At 37.6% G+C, this 21,713-nt stretch overlaps 1 protein-coding gene across 4 annotated transcripts in view; it reads right to left on the bottom strand.

Moving 5' to 3' along the window:
• Nucleotides 1-21,713, bottom strand: part of XIRP2 (xin actin binding repeat containing 2) — a 326,918-nt gene that overhangs the window by 242,429 nt on the left and 62,776 nt on the right. The window contains exon 3 of one of the 4 annotated variants that reach the window (XM_058664583.1): nt 13,307-13,404. The exons of the other annotated variants lie outside the window; for them this stretch is intronic. Coding sequence (XP_058520566.1) covers nt 13,396-13,404 — 9 coding nt within the window. The 3' untranslated portion in view covers nt 13,307-13,395. Of the gene's footprint in view, nt 1-13,306; nt 13,405-21,713 lie in introns of those variants that run through there. 4 annotated transcript variants of the gene reach the window in all.

The raw sequence follows: 21,713 nt of genomic DNA, 5'->3' as shown, positions 1-21,713 counted from the left end.
GTGACGAGGAACCTAGGAACTCTGAATTTTGGACTCAGATGTGAGATTCAAGATGACTGAAAAGAGAATTTAGGCATTTACCTACACTTCCTCCCTGGAAAAGACCCAAATGAAATAAAATGTGAAGGTGGACATCTGAGGAAACAACTTCAGTATAGCAGAGTGGACTGAATCCCTGCCCACAACCAGGAGATCATGTTCTGCAGGAAAGGATGTGCAGGAAAGACTCACTGAAGCCTAACTGCAAGAATACCTTCTGTGGACAATCTTGCTAGAGAGGAATTTGGACACCACAGACCAGGCCTCAATAAAGAAGGTACCCAGGAAAATCCATGACCACTTTGTTCCAGAGAAACAGGTCACACTGTCCCACCCCCAATCCTCAGAGCATGGGATGTGGCAGAGTTGTACCACCTTCAGAAAGGAACCACTGTTAGCAGCCACCATGTGCTGGCAGATAAGCCTTTGTCTATTTACCTCCCAAGAGTCCAAGAAAAATTCCTGCATCCTAAAAAGGAAGACTGAGCCCCACAGATTCAACAGGGTACAATAGAGTAAGTGTGATTCCAGAATTCACAGCACTTTACACCTCAGAGGGGGGTGAAAGTAAGATAGCTGGGATATACAGCCCATAGTATCCTAAAATTATGGGATTCTGTTCCTTATATTTGGAGGTGGTCTTCACTGACTCCTTCCCCTGACCACTTGGAATACCAATAGTTGTTTCTGGAAACTGCACATACTGATTGCTTGTTGAGGTTCTTATAACCACATCTGCCTATTCTGACTCATAACTCCCTATACTAAGGGACAGCTTTTGAAGTAGGATCTAAGCACACAACAGGGAGTATGTCCTTGTTTCAACAGCGTACATTCTGAGAAGATGAATATGTTCAGTACCATGGACTCAATCTAAAGAGAAAATCAGTCTAATCTTCACAATAGCAAAGAGAAGGACCTGCAGATTAAGCTCTGCATCATTTATTTCCAGTCCCTCCCACTGATAGCACTCAAGGATTTTGTACTCTATTCATTGCAACAATCACTCTGGAGCCTTGCCCCTTCTATAGACAGAAGGTTTCACTTTTTAGTCCAATACTGTATGTTTTCTGGGCTTTCCATGTCACATTTGAACATAGTACATCGCTTGCTTGCTGGAGAATGTGGAGTTTCTGTACTGTAGCCAGGCCCCATATAAGGCTTGCAGCTCTATCCCATCCATGTAACCTGCAAGAACTTTGTGTCTTTTCAAGGCCAATGCAATGCTACTTGCTTGTGATTCTGACCTGGGTTTCCTGCACCTCACTTGTTTGAGCAAGAAGCCCGCAGAGAGTGTAGGGCTGATGTTTCAGAGCTAAAATTACTCTTGGGGATCCAGCCACTCTTCACACAGCATCTCTGGGACTCCATTCCCACACCCAGCATTAGCATTAGTCTTAGGTGCTAGAGAGCTGGAAGTTTGTGAGACCATGCTGTTCCTAGTAACAGTGCTCAGAACTCAGAACCAAAGCTCCTGACTGGAGTATTGGCTGTTAAGTGTGGCAAGCCCATACACAGCACCACAAAGGGCTGCTCCAAGCACATGAGAAACTCATGAATTCAATACTCCCTCAGGAAATAGCTGCACACCTCAAGTCAGGGGTTCCAGTGACTAAACTGAGCTTCCAGAAAATCCCAGAACATATCCTTACCAATCCCATCAATTACAGTAAATACAGGAACAGGGGGACTATATTATTGAATTCCACTGAAACCAATTAAGGAAAGCTATATCATGCTCCCAAATGAACACAATAATGCATTTCTATCAAACTATGGAGAAAGACATACTGATAGAATGCCTGAAAATGAATTCAAATTAATGACTGTAAGGTTACGCAGTATACTAATAAACAAGTAAATCAGAAAGTCAGTGCATAATAAAAATGAAAATTTCATTAGAGATAGAATCTTCACAAGAAAACAGATTTATTACAAATGAGGAACTCTGGAAGTCAAAAATACAGAAGAAAGCACTCACAATAAAGTAAATCAATCAGAAGAAAGACTTATCTTTAAACAATCTTCTGAAATAAAAGAAGTAGGAAGAGAAAGATGTAGAGAGAAGGAAATGGTAAAGAGGGAGTGGGAGAATGAAAGTGAGAGAGAAGAAGAGGAAGAGAGAAAGGGAGTGGGAGATGGAGAAGAATATCAGTAAGAATAAAAACAACATTTGGGATCACTGCAATACCAGCAAATGAAATAACATTCAAACTTATGGAATTCCTGAAGAAGTAAGACAAAAAAAGCTCAAGAAATCTAGACAATAAAAAAATAGCATAAAACCTCCCCAGTTTGGAGGAAGATTTGGACATCCAAACATAGGAAGCTTACAAGACCCCAAATAAAAACAATCAGAAAAGAACCTTACCAGGGCATGTTATATTCAAAATTGCAACACAGAGTGCACTGTAATTTACAAGAGAAAAAGCATCAAGTCACTTTTAAAGAAATTCTTCTTAGATTGATAGCACATTTCTCAATAGAACCTTTCAGGTCAGGAGTTAATGGAAAGATACAGCTTAAGATGTGGAAGAAAAATACAGTCAACCCACAATATTTTATTCAGTAAAGCTCTCTCACAAATAAAGCTGAAATAAGGAATTTTGAAAACATCAAAAATGAAAAGAATTCATTACTACATAACACCTTTTATAAATGATAGCCACGTCTGTATTACATGTAGAAACAAGGAAAGGTAATCTATTTCATGTAATAGTGTGATAGGGGTCAGAGTGTGGTGTCATCGCACATTATGCTGCTGCCTGGATAAAGAATGGATAAACAAACAGTGGTACATCTATTCCATGGAATAGCACTCAGCCAATTCAAAAGAATGGAATTCTACCATTTGCAACAAAAATATAATGATCCCATGGAGACCATTATGCTCAGTAAAATAAGCCAGTCCCCAAAGGACAAATATCATATGTTCTCTCTGATATAAGGATTGCTAGCTTCTCAAATGAGTACCAGTTCCAGTCCTACCAGACTCACATCTGATCCAGCTCCATCTTTTATTCCTGGGAAAGCAGTGCAAGACGGACTGAGGACTTGGGTCTTTGCCACTTGTATTGGAGACTCCATGGAGTTTCAGGTTCCATGTTCCAATTCAGTCCAGCGCCTGCTGTTCCAGTCATTTGAGAAGTGAACTATCAGATTAAAGATATATTATCTTCCCCTTCCTCTCTCTCTTGCTCAATGAATAAATAAAATATATTCAAAGCAACTAAAATGAATTATTTTAAGAATTTAGTAATATCTAAAATTATGAAATTATTTAAAAAATCAGAGGGATATATTCTAAGACACTGGCATAGGCAATAATTATTGGATAAAAAGAGCAGAAGCAGGCCCAGCACAGTAGCCTAGCAGCTAAAATCCTCACCTTCCATGCACCAAGATCCCATATCGTCACCAGTTCATGTCCTGGCTGCCCTGCTTCCCATCCAGCTCCATGCTTGTGGTCTGGAAAAGCAGTCAAGGATGGCCCAAAGCCTTGGAACCCATGTGTGGGAAACCCGGAACAGGCTCCTGGCTCTAGGCTCCCAGCTTTGAATCAGCTCAGCTCTGGCCGTTGTGGTCACTTGGGAAGTGAATAAGCAATTGGAAGATCTTCCTCTCTGTCTCTTCTCCTCTCTGTATATCTGGCTTTCCAGTAAAAATAAATACATCTTTTAAAAAACAACAAAAGCAATAAAACAAAAACAGATAAATGGAATTATGTGAAACTAAGAAGTGTCTTCACAGAAAAGGAAACAACTGAAACAGTAAAGAGGTAGTCAACAAAATTGGGAGGACAGATTTTCAAACTATGGAGGTGATACAATATTGATATTCAGAGGATGTAAGTAGTTACATAAATTCAACAATAGATTAGACAATCCTGTTCAGAAATGAACAAAGAATCTAAATAGCCATTTTTCAAAAGAAGAGATGCCAAAAGCCAGCCAATACATGAAAACATGCTCAGGATCATTAGCCATCATGGAATTGAAAAGTTCCATGTGTCTTCTAATATGTGGACATGTATATATAAGATATATATGTTATATGCACATAATAAAGTCTAAAATGCAGAGCTACAATATTATTTTGTACACATTTATGTGTCTTGTGTGCACTGAATTATAATGCTTACATAACAATTCACTCATCTTTCCTGACTTTATGATTCAGTCATAAACTTCAACTTATGTGGTTTTAATATCCCTGTTTTCAAGCAAAATGGTATATGTGAAAAGTTAAGTTCATGTGTGTTCATTGATTAAAGAATCAAACTAACCAGCTAACATGCTTGAATAGTCCTCCTCAGGATCTATTACTTAGATGTGATTTCAATGCACAAACAAGATAGCTAATCATATGAAACACTGATCACAAATACACACAGACAATATATGTAGTCTTAAAACACAGCTCAAATTTCAGTTACCTCAGTTACCACAGAAACAAATGCATTAAGTAAAACTTCACTGATAGCTGTTGAGTTCATAAATCACTGCACAGAGAAGAGATGCTTATCATGACCAAACACCAATCACTTCACTTCTTTCAAAACCTCAGTGATGGTCACAGCACATTTGTTATTCACTTCACACACAGACAAGAAAGCACACAGTGTGTTCCATTTCAGGCTCCCAGTGATAAACATCAAGTGACGTTTTTCAAAACTGGATTACTCAAAGTGGCAATTGATCGAGTCAGAAGAAAATGCAGCAAACTACTGAAAAAGGGTAATTGTGAAGGTAAAATTTCTGTCAGATGCAACGAGGTTATAGAACACAAGGAACTGAACATGGGCATGTTATTGCTGAAGTCATTGGGATGACCCTTTATATGCAGTTAGAGGAATTTGTAAGGCTAAATATGTAGGCTCCAGTGAAGAAAGTGGTTGCGTGAGAAGGATGAAAATATCCCAGAAGTGATGCTAGCCATCAAAAACAAACAAAAACAAAACCACCACAAAAATCCCATGTCACTTTAAACAGATTCTTAAACTATTCCACATATTGAAAGTACAAAGAATAAAGTCCTGAAAGCTGATTCAAACTTAGAACACTGAACAATGCATTTGCAAGGCATAGAAAAGATTTCATCAGTCATGTCAATGAATAAAATGCAAGCCACAGTGAAATTATTCTTGGTAGGTTTTTAAAAAACAATCTGATTGGGCCTGATGTGGTAGCCTAGTGGCTAAAGTCCCTGCCTTTCATACTCCAGGATACCATAGGGGCGCCGGTTCATGTCTTGGCTGCTCTACTTCCCATCCAGTCCTTGCTTGTGGCCAGGAAAAGCAAGAGAGGACGGCCCAAAGCCTTGGGCTCCTTTCCCATGTGGGAGGCCCAGAAGAAGCTCCTGGCTCCTGGCTTTGGATCAGCTCAACTCCGGCTGTTGTGACCATTTGGGGAGTGAACCAGCAGACAGAACACCTTTCTCTCTGTCTCTTCTTCTCTCTATAGATCTGACTTTCCAATAAAATAAATAAATAAATCTATTTTTTTAAAAAGATATGGACTCCCAATGAAACTGCTGAATGTATCTTGCCAATAAGATGCTAGACTCTACCACTGTCTATGCCTACAATGTCAGGATACACTTAAATAGCACAATGATGGATTTATGATTGATTGTTAAGGACTATATTATTGTAATGTCATGGGAGAAATTGGTGGGGGGTGGGAATTAGGGGTGGTGACAAGGGAAATCCCAGAGCCTATGGAACTTTATCATAGAATAATAAAGTAAATGAATAATTTTTTAAAAGTTCACTAAGTGATCTATTTATAATATAAAGAAGAAACATAAATGAACAACTAATTACAATGAATGATCATTACTGCAAATTGTTCTATTTATACAATTGAAGGCAATTATATAAATAAAATTCATCAAAATAAAAATCTTATTGAGGCATGTCTTGTTTATAATTTAATTGACTCATTTTAATTTCACAACTAAATTATTATTATAGTACCTTATCACATTTAGAGTCAATTGTATTTTGAGTTTTAAGATTTTCTTCACTCTCAAAATAGTCTTTATACTCATTTGTTGCTAACCTGTAAATGCTCCTACCCTCAGTCTGTTATAAAACAACTCACAACTTTTCTGCCTCCGTAAATTTGCCATTTCTGGTATGTAAATGGAATTATATGACATGTGGCCTCTTGTGTCTAACTTCTTTCACTGTGTATAACAAGATTTAGAATTTCAGTATATGTTGCAGCATATCTCGGTAATTTAGTTCGTGTAGCTAAATAGTATCCCACTGAATGGATATACCATATTTCATCAACCATTACCTAGTTGATGGACATTAAGATTGTTTTCAAGTTCTGGCCTGTATGAGCAATGTCAGTAATAATACATGTATTTTCATAAAAGTCTTTAAAGTCTAAGAACACATTAATCTTTTTCCAGTTAAGGTTTCTTTGATTTAGCTTATGTGGTTATTTTATGATACCATACTACTCATCGCCTCTATACACATACACACACAAATACAAGGTTATATAAAATTATAACAATTGTATTAATAATATGTATACATTTATTTTTGTAATTAAAAAGTAAAAATCTACTGTGTGGGAAAATTTTTCCATTATTTATTTGTAATTATTTTTTTAAATGTATGATTTTAATTTGATAGGTAGATTTGTAGAGATAGAGAAGGAGCTGGTTCACTTCCTAAATGGCTGCAAATGTTGGAACTGGGTCAATCCTGACAGGCGCCAGGAGTGTTTTCCAGGCTTCCCATATGGATGTATGGACACAAGAACTTGTACCATCCTCCACTAATTTCTTACGGACATTATCTGATAGCTAGGCTAGAAGTGGTGCAGTCAGGACTGTAAGTGGCACCCATAGCGGTTGTTAGTGTTGTAGACTGCAGGTTTTCCTGTTACACCACAGCACCAGTCCCTACATTTCAGCTTAAAAATATCATCCATAATGCTTTTATAAATAGCAGCACGCTTACAATCATATTTGTCTTTTAAAAACAGAGTTTGGTTAAAAGAGTAAGGCTAACTGGCTAACTCACAATCTCTATACAATGATTAGAGGTAGCCTTTGAGAAGGTATAAAAGCAGCATGTCAATGGTAGAAAGAAGCAGTCCAACATAAATATGGTTCTCTGAGGGATGCTGCACCAGAAATGGTAGCTCAGCATCCTCCCCTTTAGCATCTATGCAGCTTTCAGAGTTAATGTAACATTGTACTTCCTTTCCAAAGGGCAGGCTAGACTAAGTAAGCCAGAATACAATGATTTTTTTTTATCTGTTATAGGTACTTTTTGTGATCAAACCCAAAAATTCAAACAGGCTTGCACTGTTGACAGAATATTGGGAATCACAGGTGTGACTACTCTCTAAGGGATCATTCATGGTAAAATGGAATGGAGCTACTCAGTTTCTTCCAGTGTCAATCTTGACATATCTCCATCTCTTCTTGCAATAATTTTATGGAATGCTTAAATAACTTAGAATTTGTCGATTTCTGTATAGTATAATTGATATGGTAATCATGATACTGAGGACGCTTCTCATTATTTATTTTACTACCATATACATGGGCCATGAATACAGACCAGAGTACAAAATTATAGTGGTCCTTAATTACAATTTTTGAAACACTGCTATTGTCTAAAATTTAAGTTTTATGTGAATTGAGCCTGTTAGGACCAACACAATGTGAAATAGAAAAATATAGAGTAAGATAAGCAATAAACTGTTCTTTTACATTTTAAAATATGTAGAACTGATCAAAATTGTCACAAAAAAGAATCCTTTTGAAGACTAATAATGATTTTTTATTTTAGGATTCATGTGGGAATATTAATATTAATCACTAAAGATAGCTGGAATTCATGGTGATAAAAATCCGTTCACAGGATGCTGAGAAGTGTGAAATCTATATAATTCTAAACATGTTTGTTCTAATCTAAAACTTCTTAGAAGAATGGATCCTCTCATGCCTTCACAGGCACGTTTTAAATGCATTAAGCCATGAAGTTCATAGCGGTATATGAAGAGTTCAGCAGCTTAGACATTGCCTGAATGAAAATGTGCTAATAACTGAATGCTATTCATTTTAAATTCAAGAAAGAGTAACAGAGTAAAAGACATTTGAGAGTGAAGAGTGTAAAATGATTGGAAATTGGTATTGAATAAAGACTTTATAAAAAGGTTAGTGTTTTAAACATCAGAATGTTGTACTTGTGACTACTGCTGAAAGATTATTCTAATAGTATAGTTGAATAAGGGGCAAATGGTCTGGTGGGGAAGGAAAGAGAGGATGAAGGAGGTAATCCTTATACCTATAAGGCTTACCAGGAAAAATAATACCAAAAAAGGTTAGTTGTTCAATCTTTTTGTGTAACAATGAAATGCAAACCACAATTTGACCTCCATAAAAAGCTCCTATTTTTGATGTAAGGCTTAAATCCAAAACTTAATTGTTTTAATTGAAAAAAAAAAACAAGTAGTTTCTCACCTCAACCTATAATAACACAAGTATGTTTCAGTTGGTTTTTTCTACGGCCAAACTATTTTATACAACTGCTTTTCCAGGCATAAATGTCTTGCCTTCACCTCTATCAACAGAGAGATTTAGGGCAATTCTTATCCCTAACCACTATTATGACCAGAGAGGATAGCATTAAAAGTGATTCCTTGTTGCTTATATGTCCAAAGACTAGGACCCATGCCCTTGGATAATTCTGTTGCAGCAGAATCAAGGCTATTACAAATTACAAAAATACAGTTGAGATGAGGATTTTTATAAGTTGGCAATCATTAGTTATAATGCCAATGACGATAATTAAAGAAACATGTTTTTTTTCTTTCATTTAATGCTCATAATAATCTGAAAGGGTAGGAAACATTAACTCTCCTTTGCAAAAAGAAAATGATAGTCACGTTATGAGCTGTGGTATTTTATGTGTCTTTACATTCAGGTACCAATGATTTTTCCAATACTTGCATGAGTACAGATTTCTTCTATCGATTCTCCTGACTTGCACTGATCAAATGTGATAGATAAGGGCTAGTTGTTGGAACCCTATATTTTTCTGATTTTTCCTCTCCTAGGTCCAAGCTGTCACGCCCTGAATCGGCTATACTGCCGCAGAGAACAGGGCATCACATAAAGGGAGAAGTATCATGGAAAAGAACCAAGCAGGCCATCCACAAAAGGCAAGACACAGGGGAGAGAGCATCTGGGATTTCACAGCCCAGCTCATCTAACAGCTGAACGCAGCTGCAAGAGTAGTATTGGTGACACATACAGAACTCAGCCAGCCTCACAATCATGAAAAATGCAAAATCACTGCATTAAGCCATTACCTCTTGTGGTTTGTATACAGCAGTAGAAAAGTGATAAATGTGCTTTCACGTGTGGAACCTTCTTTAGAAACTAATTTTATTCACACAGTTCAGTGCAGGAACAGATCGTATTATCTTCATTATAGCTGATGAAATTGAAGAACACAAACCCTGACCATACAAAATCATTCTAACTGTTAGAGTTGGAGCAAAAATCACAACACCTCCTGACTCTCACATGGGAACCTAAGGCTGAAGGGGGTGAAGTAACTCAGTGAAGGGCAGAATCTCAAATGTGTGCTTTCAAAAGCAAGTAGTCTTTGTGGACATGGCATATGGTTCTGTGTTGTTGTGTTTGTAGATAAAACCTGTAGAAGATGAGAGCATATGTTTATGTGGGCCATGATGTGAAAAGACAATAAACTGATCTTCAACGTCTTCATAAATTTCTAAACCTTAGTCAATAATAGAATTTTGAACAATGTATAAAATTTTAAAAAATAAAAAACAATACTGTCATGGTAGTTCAAAATCTTCATAGAAAATTAAAACAAACTATGCATACTTTTTCATAAGTCTCCATTTTTCATAAAATAATAGAAGATGCCCCCATATATATTGATTTCAAATTTTAAACCAAAATTAAATATTTTCATTGCATTTCCAAGTTAGTTTTTTTTTACAGATTTATTAATTTTTATTTGAAAGGCAAATTTACAGAGAGAATGAGATGCAGAGAAAGGTGGATCTTTCTGGTTCATTCTCCAAAAGGATGAAAGAGCTGGGGCTAAGCTGATCTGAACCAGAAGCGGGGAGCTTCTTGTCGGTCTCCCACGTGGGTGCAGAGGCTCAAGGATTGGACACATTCTAGACAGCTTTCCCAGTCCATCAATATGGAAGTGGAGCGGCTAGGACATGAACTGATGTCCATATGGGATGCCAGTGCTGCAGGCAGAGGATTAGTTTAATGAGCAACTGTACCTGCCCCTCCCATGGGCTTTTTGAGGTTTATTGGTATATTCAGTCAAAGAATGTAAAAGTCTCCAAGATTTTCTCCTTGGAAAGATTCAATTCATTTTCAATATTTTTCCTAAATGTTTTATTTCTTTGTTTATTTTTAAACCATGTACTTTATTTTGCAAAATAATGCAAGGAACAAAGGGTAGTGGTGTTATTACTACTACTTGTTAAATCATGTGTGTGAGTGTGTGTGTGTGTGTGTGTGTAAAATTTAGGAGCCAGTCTTTAGACCATTCTTTAGGCTAGCTGGAAACTAATAATATTTTAAGGAATTAAGTTGAATTTACTAATCATATAAATGAATAAATATTGGGGTATTTGTGTTTGAAATTATGTAGTAACAACAAATTATAAGTCTTATTATCTTTTATTTTCTATTCTTCCTTTACTTTCATATCTATGCTTATATTTCTTTGGAAAATGAGATTAAAAAGATATAGAAAATTTAGACATTATATTGACCTTTTACATAGCTCATCGTTCTGAAAGTCACACTGAGCATATATTCAGTGTTATGAAGTGGTTAGCAGTTAGGCACTTGGTTAATAACAGTGATTCAGTGTCTTCTGGAGGAGGGAACTTTGTATTATCTGCACGTTTTAATAATCATTGTTATCCCTAGCTTTGGAAATGATTCAATTACTTCACCATAAACAACAGATAGAAAAAGTATCAATCCTCAAAATATGCAGCAGGAAATCTTTCCAAATTGAAAACAGTGAGAACAACAAATTTTTATTTCAGTATTCAATTTAAATTTATGAAATTCAGTGTTAGGAGGTCATTTACAGATATTACATAGAGTATAAAATGAGCTTTTCCCATCTTTGAATAAGTTGAAAAAATATTTTAACACAATTTAGATTTTATTCTACAATGACTTCCTCTAATTATGCTAATACTAATTAAAGCTTTTATAGTTTGGGTTGAACTCAGCCTTCCAACCTATTTTCCATCATTGTTTATCTGGAAGCTGTCAAAAATAACAACTCTACTCTAAATTTTCCTTGTGTAAAAGTCAGAAGCAACTCCCAAGACCTCACCACAATTAAATACACTAATGGAAAGGCAGATATTATAATGGGAAGCAAATTAGTTTTTGCCTCAGTGACAACAAGTACTTGAGATTCTATGAAGATTCTTCAAATAGCAAAACAACTAGGGAGGGCACTTCAGTTGCTGCATAAACAAATATTACAAGGAGATATTCTAATCAAGAACATTGCCAAATGTTACCTTTAGCATTTCGTTTGCACTTATAATTGTAATTATTTGGTGCAGAGTAATAGCTTGGAATGTTAAGAGACTGCTAGCCATCACATTTCTAAAGTAATTTGAATAGAATTAATTATCATTCCTATGAATGATATAATTAAATATGCAGTCCGTCATTCAGCTTTTACTCAAAAAAGGATAGCATTTTGAAAAAGCTGACTAAAAAAAATGTTAAAATCTGAATTGTCTAGGTCTTTAAATCACATGTGTCAGAGTAACTAATTTTCCAGTTGTAAGTTCAATAAAGACTACACAAAGGTCCAGTGTGGTAGCCCAGTGACTTAAATACTCACCTTACATGACCAGGATCCCAATTGGGTGCCAGTTCATGTCCCAGATGCTCCACTTTCCACCCAGCTCCCTGCTTGTGGCTTAGGAAAGGAGGTGAAGATGCCCCAGAGCCTTGGGCCCCTGCACCCACGTGCAAGACCGGGAAGAGGCTCAACTCTGGCTGTTGCAGCTACTTGGAGTGAACCAGCAGACAAAGATCCTTCTCTCTCTATCTCCTTCTCTCTGTAATTCTGACTTTCCAATAATAATGAATAAATACAATATATTTTAAAAGGCTCGAGAAATACTCTATCTATTACTAATATAATGCAAATATGTTTCTTATTAAGTTCAAGAAACCTGGCACGATGTTAGATCATTCGTGATCAAACTAATATTTCACATTCTTGGTTGATGAGATAGTCCTATCATGAATATTCTCGCCTAATTTTTAGTATGTTAAATCAATCATCTTAGTTGATAGAATGTCTGGCCTGCAGCATATATAAATTTAACTGATCACAAAAAAAGTCTACAAAGCTCAACAGCATTAAGTAAGTAGTACTCACATGGGGAAAAGTTAAAAAATATATATATAATAAAAGAATATCTAGAAACAAGTGAGAAAGACAAGAAAACAATAAAAACCTGAATGTTAAAATTTCTTCAGCTCCATCTTGTGGCTGCAATTAAAAAGCTAATACTTCATTAACGTGGACCGGTTGCCATCAGCAAGGCTATGTTAACTATGACAGATACAACTTGGTTTTTTGTTTGTTTGTTTTTGTTTTCTTTTTTAAATTATTTTTTAATAATCTTACTTAGTTGATTAGGGTACAAAGGGTCAAGGGCTACAGGATGAAAGTGGGTAATACCATTGTTTCGACACTACTATTATCATTTTTCCCTGTATCTGGGGTTAGGGGAGTAACAAAGGGAAAAACCCCACCGACACAATTTGTTTTATTGCATATCACTTTTATTGTACCTTAGAGAGAATGCAGGGTTTTTTTTTGGCAATTAAATGAAAATAGAAATATTATACCTCAGCAAATATATTAGTCTCTTATTTTCAACAGCCTGTGCTCATTTCATGTTGCTGTCACAATCTGACAACTTTCACAATTTTTCAAACTTTTCATTTTTATTTGATATGTTATGGTGACATGTACATAGTGATATTTGATGTTATTATCTTAATGACATGCCTGTGAACACAGGAATGGTAAGAAGGCAAAAGAGTCTTATTGGTAGTGGAGAAAGTTTTAATTATAAGGACAGAAAATAACAGCCTCCCCTTAAACCAAGTGCCTAACTCTCTTCAATTCTGGTGATAGCTGGAGGAAACTGAAGAAGAAATAGTTGAAGGTGGCAGAGGTTGGTTGGTAAGCTGGAAGGGAGGAAACTGTCACCATCACAAAGTAGTGCAAGATGAAGTGCTGATGTAGAAGCTGCAGCAAGTCACTCAGAAAGTCTAGGTAAGATAATTGTTGAAAGTAACTACACTAAAGTACAGATTTTGAATGCAGATGGATTGTCATCTTCTAACACAAAGAATATGCCACCTGGGACTTTCATAGTTACAGATGCAAAGTCCAGGCCTTCAAGTTGAAGCCAGTGCTCACTTATCATTCTAAAGATTAGGAAGAAAAAAACACAAAATTTAAGTAATTTTTAAAATTGCATAGAGATAATCATGGGTGGGAGAGATAACATTTTAAACTTAAGTGCCATGAGAAATGTACTGAATCAGTTCTGCCTAGATTCTGTAAGTATAACAATTAAGATTCAATGACAGCTTGCTGTTTTCATTCCTGCTTAATTGAGGAGATCATGAATCAAGAAATCTGTACTTTCAAGTCTTAGAATTTAAGAAAAGCATTTTAAAGGTTATGCCTGCCATAGTGATTCCTTTAAAGGATGTGAGTAAAGTAAGTAAAAAAAACTTTTGGAAAGAATATACTATTCCAGATGCCATTAAAAACTTTTATGATTCATGGGAGGAGGCAAAAATATCACTACATCAGTTCTTCAGGAAAAACTGCAGTCTTGGGCCTGGTGATGTGGCCTAGTTACTAAAGCCCTTACCTTGAATGCTCCAGGATCCCATATGGGCACCAGCTCTAATCCCAGCAGCCATGCTTTCCATCCAGTTTCCTGCCTGTGGTCTGGGAAATCAGCCGAGGATGGCCCAACGCCTTGGGATCCTTCACCCGCGTGGGAGACCCAGAGGAAGTTCCTGGCTCCTGGTTTCAGATTGGCACAGCACTGGCCATTGTGATTACTTGGGGAGTGAACCATTAGATGAAAGATCTTCCTGCTGTCTCTCCTCCTCTGTATATCTGTATATAAATCCTCTATATACATATACATGCTCTATATCTCCTCTCTGTATATCTGACTTTGCAATAAAAAATAAAATAAATCTTACAAAAATAACGTAGTCTTAGTGGATGACTTGGAGGGAGTTTAAAACTTAGGGGGATATATGATTGTTTTCATGTTGTGAATGGGAAAAGAAATAGAATGAGGCTCCTAATCAAGATAGTGGAATAGGGTAAGGACACATTCAAATGAACTGAGAAACCTTCACCAGTATGAAGCAGAGAGGGTACATTCCAGGAAACAGGAGAGGACAGAACAACAGTAGAGAGGTACCTGGAGACTGAAAGACATAGGAAACCAGCGAAAACAATGGTATGGTACTGCAGTGACTGATACCCCAGCAGCATTCAGCAACGGTGACCTGAACTCCACCACTGCCAGAACTCCACCAGCAACCAAGTGGGAAAGGATGTTTACTGGGAGTAACCAGAGGTGGACCCAGACAAAGAACTGTCCATCCTGATGGTCTGTTTGATTGACCAGGAGAAGAAACAGAGCAGCAGATCCCAGACGGGCAGTGCAGGAACAGGGTGGATTTCACAGCTCAGTCTGCTTGCCTAGAGCCGAATTAGGCACCATTTGGTTTAAGGAGGCAAGGGCTATGGACAGTACTACGCATGCACTGAGCTGGGAGTGACCTCATTTTTGGCTCAGCGAATTGCAACAAGGTGGCATCCTACAGGTTCTACCCAAGATAGGTCCAGGTAGCCTGCAGATGTGAGAGCCAGCAGATCAAGAACTCTAGTAGGGGCACTTCAGGTGCCATTTTGTATAGTGTGGCAAAAGTTTTAGGACTGCAGAGGACAACAGTGAGCTGCACATGTGCTGAGCTTGCGAGAACTCACTGAACTCAGTGGATTGCACTGGTCCCACAGGAAAATAAACCAACTATGGCATCATACTGGTCAAAATAGACCCATGTGGCCCTCAGACATAAAAGCTAGCAAGCTCCTGCACAATTACCACGAACAACAACCTAGCCATACAGGACACCTGTTGTCTCCATAATCCTAGGACCTACTCCAACTGGAAGTGGGAGAAAGGTTGTAGACAATGGTGTAACCTAAGCACAGTGTCACAGGAGGTGGAGACTGGGGAGCTAGGAACTGGGGCTACTGAGATCATGATGGATATCTAACATAAGAGCCCAGGACTGGAACTTGCTGGAGGGAGTGTCACAGTGACTGTAAACAAAGAGCCATGTGCCAACTGCAATAAGCAAAATCAAACTGTAGTCCTGTGGGTGACACAGCTTAGAAATCTGCCCCAAGGAGAAGATTCTGCTAACCAGAAATAAAATGACCAAGAGCAAAAGAAGAGACAAAGGCAAAATGAGTATTACTGAAGACTCCCCAGCAAACAAGCAAGATCCTTTGCCAGCATCCGAGTTAACTGAGGCAGACATTGAGAAAATGGGAGATACAGAATTCAAAAATACTTGTTATAAAGCTTTTTTAAAAAAAGCTTTATTTATTTTTATTGAAAAGGCAGATATACAGAGAGGAGGAGAGACAGAGGAAGATCTTCCGTCAAATAGGTCACTCCCTAAGCAGCTGCAACAGCTGGAGCTGAGCCAATCTGAAGCCAGGAGCCAGGAGCTCTTCCAGGTCTCCCACATGGGTGCAGGGTCCCAAGGCTTTGGGCCATCCTTGACTGCTTTCCCAGGCCAAAAACAGGGAGCTGGGTGGGAAGCAGGGCCGCCAGGACTAGAACCAGCGCCCATATGGGATTCCAGCACATGCAAGGCTAGGACTTGAACCACTATGGTATCATGCTGGGCCCTATAAAGCTTCTTATCAACAACAAGAAGCACGTAAAGCAGGTGTTCAAGGAATTTAAAGAATGTGTCACAGTGGAAATGAATCAAATGGAAGCTGATACATTAGAAATGAAAAATACAGTGGAGCAAATTGAAAGTACAGTGGAGAGTCTACAAAATAGAATGAAGCAAACAGAAGAAAGAATCTCAGATTTGGAGGATATTTCCTGTCATCAGGGGGAAACAAAAAGCTGGAAGCAGAGCTGGATCAGGCCAAGAAAAGTATTCAAGAATTGAAAGACACTATTAAGAGGCCTAATTAAGAGTTATGGCAGTCCCAGAAAGTGCAGAAAGAGAAACTAGGATTAAAGATGTATTCAATGAAATAATAAGTGAGAATTTACCTTATCTAGAGAAAGAATTGGGAAGCAACATTCAGGAGGGGCACAGAATTCCCAACAGGGTTGATCAAAAGTAATCTTCACCAAGACACATGATCATTAAGCTCTCTTCACCCGAACATAAGGAAAAGATCGTTAAATGTGCACATGAAAAAAATCAATTGACATATAAAGGAATGCCAACTAAACTCACAGGAGACCTCTCACAGGAAACTCTACAGGCCAGAAGAGAATAGAACAATATATTCCAGATTCTAAAAGAAAAATGTTGTTAGCCCAGGATAACATATCCAGCAAAGCTGTCTTTTGTCTTTGAAAATGAAATAAAATTCTTTCAGAGTAAAGAAAAGTTAAAAGAATTTGCCTCTTTCTTTCTTTTTTTTAAAGATTTATTCATTTTATTACAGCCAGATATACACAGAGGAGGAGAGATGGAGAGGAAGACCTTCCGTCTGATGATTCACTCCCCAAGTGAGCGCAATGGCCGGTGCTGTGCCGATCCGAAGGCGAGGATTTAGTCACTAGGCCACACCGCTGGGCCCAGAATTTGCCTCTTTCAAACTTGCCCTTCAGGGGCCCGGCGGCGTGGCCTATCAGCTAAAATCCTCATTTTGAACACGCCAGGATCCCATATGGGCGCCGGTTCTAATCCTGGCAGCTCCACTTCCCATCCAGCTCCCTGCCTGTGGCCTGGGAAAGCAGTTGAGGACGCCCCAAAGCTTTGGGACCCTGCACCCACATGGGAGACGCGGGAGAGGTTCCAGGTTCCTGGCTTCGGATCGGCACAGCACCGGCCATTGCGCTCACTTGGGGAGTGAATCATCAGACGGAAGGTCTTCCTCTCCATCTCTCCTCCTCTGTGTATATCTGAATTTCTAATAAAAATAAATAAATCTTTAAAAAAAATCAAATCTGCCCTACAAAGGATACTTAAAGATGTACTCTTGACAGAGAAAAAGAATAGCACCAAACAAAAAACCAAATGCAAATGTGAAGAACATCCCAGTAAAATGACAACAGAAGGCCCATTCCTAAAATGACAGGACCAAATAATCACCCATACATGTGAACCCTGAATGTAAATGGCATAATTTCAATCAAACGCCATAGATTAGTAGACTGGACTAAAAAAAAAAAAAAAAAAAACATCTATTTGTTGCCTACAGGAGACACATTTCACCAACAAAAATCAACAGAAAATATATCATGGATTTTGATTTTTTTTGTTGTTGTTAGTTTCACCTTTTCAAAACACTTTCTTCTGATTAAATTCTTCAATGACTCATAGATCATACAGTAGCATCTTTTTCTTCAAGAAGGTTTTTGATTTTCTTTTTCATTTAGTCAGCGACACATTAGTCATTCAGTAGCATGTTATTTAACTTTATGGTGTTGTTAATTATTTTTCTCTTCCTGTTGTTGATTTTATTTTGTGGCTTTTCATTTAAGGGGATGTACAGTAGCTGTATAATGGAGACTATCATATCTAGCAGCATGTTATTTAACTTCACGGCATTGCAAATTTCTATTTTTCTTCCTATTGTTGATTTTATATTGTAGCTTTTCATTTGAGGGGATGTACAGTAGCTGTGAAATGGAGACTAACATATCCAGATGTGAGGATACAATGTAGTATGCATCTCTACTTCCAGACTAAAGATGGACTTACAATGAAACTGTTAACTACATCTTGACAACAGGATGATGGACTTTCCACCGTTGTTCATGCCCACAATAATGGACATATGACTGTGTATGAAATACTATACTTTAGTAATGATATAGGGGAACTCGATGGGGGTGAGATTAGGGAGGGGGTAAGGGAACTCCCAGGGGCCTACAGAACTGTATCATAAAATGATAATAATAATGATAACAATAATAATAATAATAATAATAATAATAACACAAGATTTTTAAAAAAATAATACAAGAAATAGAATGAGGCATAGAGCCTGAAGATTAGACTGAATTGCTGCTATCTTTTGATGAACATATTAATTTTGCTGCTGAGATGCTGTTTTTTCTTTCGATGAGTAAATAGTTTGGTTTCTTAAGATAAAATCTATGGAGATTTTTGGAGATGTGATAAACACTATTGAAATGACAACTAAAAATTCCAAATGTCATATGTACATAGTTGATAAAGCACTGGGTAGGATTTGAGAGAACTCAAATTTTGAGAGAAAGTTCACAGTGGATTAAATGTCATTGTTCCGCACTACATACAACAGAGAAATACTGTGTGACAGGAAGAGTTCATCAATACCAGACTTCAGTATCTTATTTTAACAAATTGCCACAACCACCCAATCACTGTTGTGAACAGTCAGCTGCCTGCAACAGAAAGGCAAAACACACTACCAGCAAAAGCATTAAGATTCTCTGAAAGCTTGAATAATTGTTAGCATTTTTAGCAATACACAGTTTTAGTGTAAGGAATGCACTTTTTTTTTTAAAGACACAATGTTATTGCCTTCTCAACAGATGACAGTATAATGTAAACATAAATCACACACAAAAAAGACCAGAAAAATTGTGTCATGTTGTCATAATATTTGTTTCACTGAAGTGTTGTGGAGCTGAGCCTATAATGTCTTCCAGGTATTCACTAACTGTTCACATCCTAAAGGTGAGCAAGTACAGACACAGAAAATTGAAGTATTTTTAAATCACATAGAGCTAATAGTGGGAAAAGGTAGCATAGGAATTAATATACATTTCATTTGCTCAAATCATTGTATGCTATAACAATTTTTTAATTATAAATCAAAATTGATGTCTAAAAATCATGCTGGATCATTTGTTAACAGGCCTGATGGACTTTAATCTGACTTTTTAGAAGTCATGATCTGTTTCACTAATAAGGGGCCAACGTCTATACCACTGGTGGCTACCCTTCAGAGAAAAAAAATTATATACAACTGGCTTCTATACACCTTAAAGTGGCTATAGGACACCATTCAGCTGTCTCATGTCTATTTTCATTTTAGTATTTAGCAATTTATAGTGTTGAGGCATAATTTTGCTAAACTTGACAGATTTTAGGATAGTCTAAGCTGGCTTATAACTCTAACAAGACATATGTCAACAGTTGAGGTGCAGAACAGTTTTAGGAAGGATGTGCCGAGAAATCTTCAATACCCTAGTGAGGAGTAACTAACCTTTGTGTCCTACCTAGTAAGGTATATATGAATCCCCGCTGACCATTTCCTGTCTGGTTCTAAGCTTTCTTTGATGTTCTCTATCTATTCTAACTATGTTTGTTTGCTTTTTTTTTTTTTTTTTTTTTTTTTTGTGGGGGAGGCTCCAGAGCGACCCTGATGGTCATTGCAAGAGAGGGTGGGGATCCAAAGTAGGAACTAAGTAAGGACCAGAGAAAGCTCCTCTCCCAAGTCCCCAAGGAAGTTTACTGTTCTTCTGTTTCTAAGGACTGCTCAAGGCTCCTGGCTGTTGTTCCAATGACTTTGGATCCTGAGAGGAAGGATTTAGGCTTCTTCCATCCCATGTGGTAGATCCAAACAGGGGTGGATGACCTCAGAGTTCTTGGCCTCAAGGAGCACTCCAATTCCCAGTGGTCTCCTTGGCAGTTGGGATGTAGTCCTTTGTGACCATACTGATAGTCCTTGGTGGCAATTCGGGAGTCTCCAGGGTTGGGATACAAGCCTCTTCCTGTCCACCTGCTCCACTCTGGGGGTCCCCCCCTGCTCTATGCATATGACTTCCTGTTAAGAGGTTGTCAGAATCGCTCTTGATTCCCCCATATGTCTTTGTAGTTTTACTACTGTCTATTGCAGATTCGAGTCTGTTGTCTATGAGTTATCTGTTATGTTCCTGATAGGTTATACTTCACGTCTTTGAGGAGTATTTTTAAACTGGAAATATTTGAGTGGACATGAAATTCAACCCACCATGGAACAGTGGTCTATAATGTAGAGGAAAATCATCTTGAAAAGAAAGTCCAGGCTGAAGACTATGCAATGATCTAACTGGTCTTTTAGGAAGATCAGATCACATAAAAAGTGAGAAGGAGGAGACTAAAATGAAACACATTCTAAAGTCCTCATTTGGGTCGCTTCATCTCTGTCAATCTGATTGGCCGGGCTGAGACCACCCCTACACACACTGCTAGCCAGTCATTGTGATTTGGGACAATCAGGTAATTTTGGCAAGACTGAATCTCAGCCACACAACGGTGAGCCGAAGTAAAGGGTGTTGTGTAGCAAGTAAAGTTAAATATAGGTAAAGACACATAGTTACACAATGAACAAAACCCCTATTTGTAAATTACTGTAAGCAATGAATGCTTCGCTTCATCAGATGAAGGCAGAAATATTTCGAATGTATGTTTTAAAGTTAACACTAAAAAAATCTTCACATCAGAATAAGGACACAGTAGCAAGGGCAGAACCATTCCATGACAGTCTCTCTCAGAAAGCCTTTTCATCTTGGAATGCTTTGACCACATCTTGATGTGTTATTTATATATTTAGTGTTAAAGTATATATTATATGATGTTTTAACACCTTTTAAAAAGAATATAAGAGGTGAGCTTTGCTACAGTGAACTAAGATGCCAGTTACAATACCATAATCCCATATATGTTTAATTCAACATTTTTTTTGTAATGTAGCAAAAACAAACTAAGAAATTAAATAATAATGACAGAAAAGTGGATTTTTATAAGATTTTTAAAAATGCAATAAATTAATATTAAAACATCCTCCAAGAGGCTAGCATTATGGCAGAGTGAGAGGAAAGTTGCAGTCAGATTCTCATGTTTGTGAACTGGCTGTTTCAATTCTGATCCAGACCTCTTCGCTAATGATCTGGTAAAAGCCAGGTATTGGGGTCCCTACCACTTAAAAAGGAAATGTGGATGAAGCCTCTGGCTTCTGCCTGCAGTGTGTCCTGGCCTTGGATACTGAGGACATTTGCAGAGTTAATCAGTGGATAGAAAATTCATTCTCCCTTTCTCACCCTGAATTTCAAATACATAAACAAACGAGCCTCCCTCCCCACCAAAAAGCACTAGTTCTTTAATGAATTAGTAACAGGTTCAACAATATTTTAATAATTCTATAACCACTACAAGCAAATAGCATTGTGATATAGTACCATCAGGGCTGAGATTCACACTATAATCTCTCCAAAAGGGGCATCTATTAACCTAACAGAGAGCCTAGTAAGTCCTTCAAATTTAAACCCCTGAGATAATCTGTGCTTTTCAGAGTTGCT

This window comes from Ochotona princeps, chromosome 5 (assembly GCF_030435755.1).
Source record: "Ochotona princeps isolate mOchPri1 chromosome 5, mOchPri1.hap1, whole genome shotgun sequence".
NCBI lineage: Eukaryota > Metazoa > Chordata > Mammalia > Lagomorpha > Ochotonidae > Ochotona > Ochotona princeps.
Note: the sequence above shows the minus strand (reverse complement) of the source record. Positions and strands in the feature narration are given on the sequence as shown.